The sequence below is a fragment of the Terrapene carolina genome, unplaced genomic scaffold, assembly GCF_002925995.2.
Source record: "Terrapene carolina triunguis isolate 2854851 unplaced genomic scaffold, T_m_triunguis-2.0 Scaffold517, whole genome shotgun sequence".
Taxonomy (NCBI): domain Eukaryota; kingdom Metazoa; phylum Chordata; order Testudines; family Emydidae; genus Terrapene; species Terrapene triunguis.
The window spans coordinates 6304858-6309479 of record NW_020664868.1 but is presented as its reverse complement, the minus strand read 5'-3'; the positions used below and the strand labels follow the sequence as shown (position 1 = coordinate 6309479).

Here is a 4622-nt window from a genome sequence, read left to right as displayed (position 1 = left end):
GAGTGCCCCAAGGCCTTCAAGGGTTCGTCAGCACTGCTTTACCACCAGCGCAGCCACACAGGTGAGCGCCCCTACAAGTGTGCTGACTGTGGAAAGGCCTTCAAACGCTCGTCGCTGCTGCAGATCCACCAGAGCGTGCATACGGGCCTGCGCGCCTTCAAGTGTGCTCTGTGCGGCATGGCCTTCAAGTGGTCATCACACTACCAGTACCATGTGCGCCAGCACACAGGCGAGCGCCCCTACAAATGCACGTTGTGTGAGAAGGCCTTCAAGAACTCATCCAGCCTGCGACGCCACCGCAACATCCACACGGGTGAGCGCCCCTATGTCTGCGCCGCCTGCGGGAAGGCCTTCACCCAGTCCACCAACCTGCGGCAGCACCAGCGCATCCACACAGGCGAGCGACCCTACCAGTGCACCGAGTGCCCCAAGACCTTCACCCACTCCTCCAATCTGCTGTTGCACCAGCGCACCCACACCGGGGGCCGGGCCCACAAGTGCCAGGCCTGCGGCAAGGCCTTCATCTCGGACGCCTACCTGCAGAAACACCTGCAGACACATGCGGCCAAGCCACTGGCACCCTACGGCGAGGCGGAGCTGGCCTGCACGCCGGCCGAGCTCTTCCTGGCTCCGGCCGAGCCAGTAGAGACGGTGGAGATGCTGTGGAAGTGTGGGGAATGCGAGTTGACCTTCCCCAGCGAGGAGCTGCTGCTGGGCCACCAGCAGAGCCACCTGACCCCCGCTGCGCCCGCTGAGCTGCCCATCCCGCCACTCTACTCCTGTGCTACCTGTGGCAAGGCCTTCAAGAATGGCTCGGGCCTGGCACGCCACCAGCACAGCCACGTGGGCGAGCGCCCCTACAAGTGCTCCATCTGCGAGAAGACATTTGTGCAGCTCTCCAGTCTGCTGGGGCACCAGCGCAGCCACCCGGCCGAGCAGCAGCTCATCCAGGCTGAGGCCGAGGTCACCTGTCCCCAGACCGCAGCTGAGCCGGTCCCGCCCCCCGTGCCTCCAGAGGTGGCTGAGCGCCCCTACAAGTGCACCGAGTGCGGCAAGGCCTTCAAAGGCTCATCGGGGCTGCGCTACCACCTGCGTGACCACACCGGCGAGCGCCCCTATAAGTGCTCGGAGTGTGGCAAGGCCTTCAAGCGCTCCTCACTGCTGTCCATCCACCAGCGTGTGCACACCGGCCTGCGCGCCTTCAAGTGTGCCGAGTGTGGCCTCACCTTCAAGTGGTCGTCACATTACCAGTACCACTTGCGCCTGCACACAGGCGAGCGTCCCTATGGCTGTGCCGACTGCGGCAAGGCTTTCAAGAACACCTCGTGCCTGCGGCGGCACCGCCAGCTGCACACAGGTGAGCGCCCCTTTGCCTGCCTGGTGTGCGGCAAGGCCTTCACCCAGACCTCCAATCTGCGGCAGCACCAGCGCACCCACACAGGCGAGCGCCCTTACAGCTGCCAGGAGTGTGGCAAGAGCTTCACCCACTCCTCTAACTTGCAGCTCCACCAGCGCACGCATTCCAGTGAGCGCCCCTTCAAGTGCTCCATCTGTGCCAAGGGCTTCGTCATGGCCTCCTACCTGCAGCGCCACCTGCGCACCCATGCCACCGAGGCCAAGGGGGAGGGCCCGGCCCCAGGCCTTCCTGCCCCACCTGCCACCCAGGAGGTGCACATTGTGCCCAACCTGCAGGCCACCCTCAACCTGGAGGTGGGCACCGCCCCCAGTGCCCCCAACTCGCAGACCTTCCTGCTGGTGCAGACGGCTCAGGGGCTGCAGCTCATCCCCAGTGTCCAGCAGAGCCCCCAGAAGCTGCTGCTTCTGCCCAGCCCGCAGCTGGTGCCCACGCAGCAGAAAGTGCCCATCCTCCAGAATACGCCCAATTTCACACTGGTGCCCAGCAGCTCTGTGGCCCCAAGCAACCCTGCCCCACGCCAGCAGAGCAAGGGTAGGAAGCCGGCAGCACCTGGCAACCCCCAGAACATTATCCTGGTGCCGGGAGGTGGGCCGGCGTTGCCCAGTGTGCAGATCCAGGCGCTGCCAGGCACACAGCGGGCACCGGTCCTCCCGGCTGGCCAGAACATCATCGTGCTGCAGAACGTGGCTGAGCAGCCCCCTGCAGAGGTGTCTGGTGTCCGGATCCAGGCTCAGCCTCAGGAGGTGGCCAGCATCCAGCTGCAGGCCCTGCCACCACCCCCTGCTGAGGCATCCAGCATGCAGGCTCTGCCTCAGCCCCCGGAACTGGGCAGCATGCAGCTGCAAACCCTGACACAGCCTCCCCCAACAGGGGGTGAGGAGCAGCCCCTGCCTTGCTCCTCAGCACTTCCGGGCACGGTGGGTTCCGGGCCAGAGGTGTCGGGCCTGCAGGAGAGCCAGGACCTGCTGGTGGTGCAGAGCGGGCCAGGGGAGGAGCTGCTGGGGTCGGGTGGCGAGGTAGGTGTGCATCTGGAGACACTTCAGACAGAGGAGGGGGTGCAGAGCGTGCTGGTGCTGCGTGGCGCTGACGGTGAGCAGACCCGACTCTGCGTGCAGGAGGTGGAGAACCTGCAGGAACTGCCCCCAGACAGTGGGGTGGGGGGCCTGGCACCATCCTCAGGGCAGAAGCTCTTCATCATTCGCAGCGCACCTGGTGAGCAAACCCTGCAAGTGCTGGAGAATGTGGGCTCTGGCAGTGGCATGGTGCGGGGGGGGGCACCTGGTGGGCAGTCCTCCACCACCAGCACCCAGATGATACAGCTGCTGCCAAGCCCAGTGCCACCCCCACAGGAACTGTCCTCCATCCAGATCGTGCAAACGGTGCCCAGCGTGCAGCTGGTTCACACCTTCTGAGCACCTGGCCGCAGACGCCAGCCGGAGGGTGTGCAGCTTGGGTTGGCATCGCAGGATCTGCCAGAGCTCTTGCTCCCAGTGGGCATCCCCCACCCCCATTGTCCTGCCCGTGCAGCCTGGAGACAGCGGGATGCCCCCACATGATGACCTTCATGGGCAGCAAGCTGTGGGACTCGTGCAGGCAGCCTAACTCTGCTTCGCCCTTGCTATCCTGGCTGCAGCCTCCTGGGGTGCAGGGCTGGTGTCTGTGCCGCAGTCAGAGCCACGCTGGCATCAGCTGTGCTGGGACAGGATTGCCCAGCAGCGCTGTGATCTTGGAAGGGCAGGGCCTGGCACAAAAGGAGCCCTTTGCCCACCCCATGGCGGGGTCAGCGTAGTGAGCTGAGCAGGGCCCTCATCCATTGCCATTTCCTGACACTCCCCCATGTCAGGCCTAAGGACAGTGACAGATACTCCTGTCTGCTAGTTAAAGCACAGGCCTGGGAGCCAGGATTCCTGGGTTCCGTCCCTGGCTCTGGGAGAGGAGTGGGGTCTAGTGGTTTAAGTGTATGTGGGGCGGGCAGGAGGGGGAATGGTTTGGGAACTAGGACTCCTGGGTTCTCTTGGGGACTGGGTGACCCTGAGCAAGTCCCTCCCTGGCTGTGGCGTTTTCACTGCTGTGGGTCGGGGCCAGCACTCAGGGCTGGGAGGCTGAGTGCATGAATAAAAGTCGGGAGCTCTGCAATCACCAGGTGAGGGGAGCAGCTGGCACTTGCCACTCCACAGGGGTGAGGGGTTCCCATGGCTCTGGCAGGCAGAAGACTGGCATGAGAGCAACTGCCACCTCCTGTACCCCTGTCCTGGCAACCAGGTAATACCTGCTTCCTGAAGCCCTGGCCTCCTCTGTAGGCAGAGCACCCCCAGTCTCTTCCAGAGCCCACTGTGTATGATGGCGCCTGGCGCTGTCCCAGGGGGTGTGGCTCCTTCAGTCTAGAAGGCAAATAAATGACTGCTTCAAAAGCGCCTCTGTTTGGTTTGTTCAGTGCATGGGGACGCAGCCTCACCTCCACCAGTATGTGCTCAGACACAGAGATGGGTCCCTGTGCTGGAGCAGCTGGGGGAGAGGGGCCCAGGGACCTGCTGGGCCTGAGGAGTGTTCATCAGATAATTCTTGTGCTGGGGGCTGTGGAGCTTTGCCTCAGCAACGCAGCAATCAGTGCTGGTCAGTCAATCAATGCCCCAGGATGGTGCTTGGGGGCCTGTACTGCAGAGAGGGGGGCGGGGCTCAGCAAGGGCCCCTTTGCCCCCCATATCCTGCACTGTATATTTGACTCCTGAATATGTGTTGGGTGGGGCCTGCCTGTTGGGTCACTGGGTCCAGCTCGGCTTGTCCCCTTGCTCACTGGTCACCAGATCTGGCTTGGCTCACTCGGTCCAGCTCAGCTCGCTCATTGGTCATTGGGTTTGGCTCAGCTTGTCCCCTCACTCGGTTACTGGGTCTGGCTCAGCTCACGCACTGGGTCCGGGTTGCCGCTCATTGGTTGTTAGATCTGGGTCAGCCTCACACCGGGTCACTGGATCCAGAGTGGCTCGCCCTCTCACTCATTGGTCACCAGGTCCCCCTGGGCCCAGCTTGGCTCACCCCCTCGCTCAATAGCCACCAGGTCCCGCTTGGCCTGCCAGCCAAATCACTGGGTCTGTCTCGGCTCGCCCCCTCACTCATGAGTCAATGGGTCTGTCTCGGCCCACCCCCTCACTCATGGGTGTGGCTCAGCTTGCCCCCTCACTCATGGGTCAATGGGTCTGGCTCGGCC

At 63.7% G+C, this 4622-nt stretch overlaps 1 protein-coding gene across 1 annotated transcript in view; it reads left to right on the top strand.

The window, feature by feature from the left end:
- Window positions 1–4622, top strand: part of ZNF628 (zinc finger protein 628) — a 20317-nt gene that overhangs the window by 12812 nt on the left and 2883 nt on the right. Inside the window, exon 3 of the mRNA XM_026658805.1 lies at window positions 4–2629. Coding sequence (XP_026514590.1) covers window positions 4–2629 — 2626 coding nt within the window. The remainder of the gene's footprint in view (window positions 1–3; window positions 2630–4622) is intronic.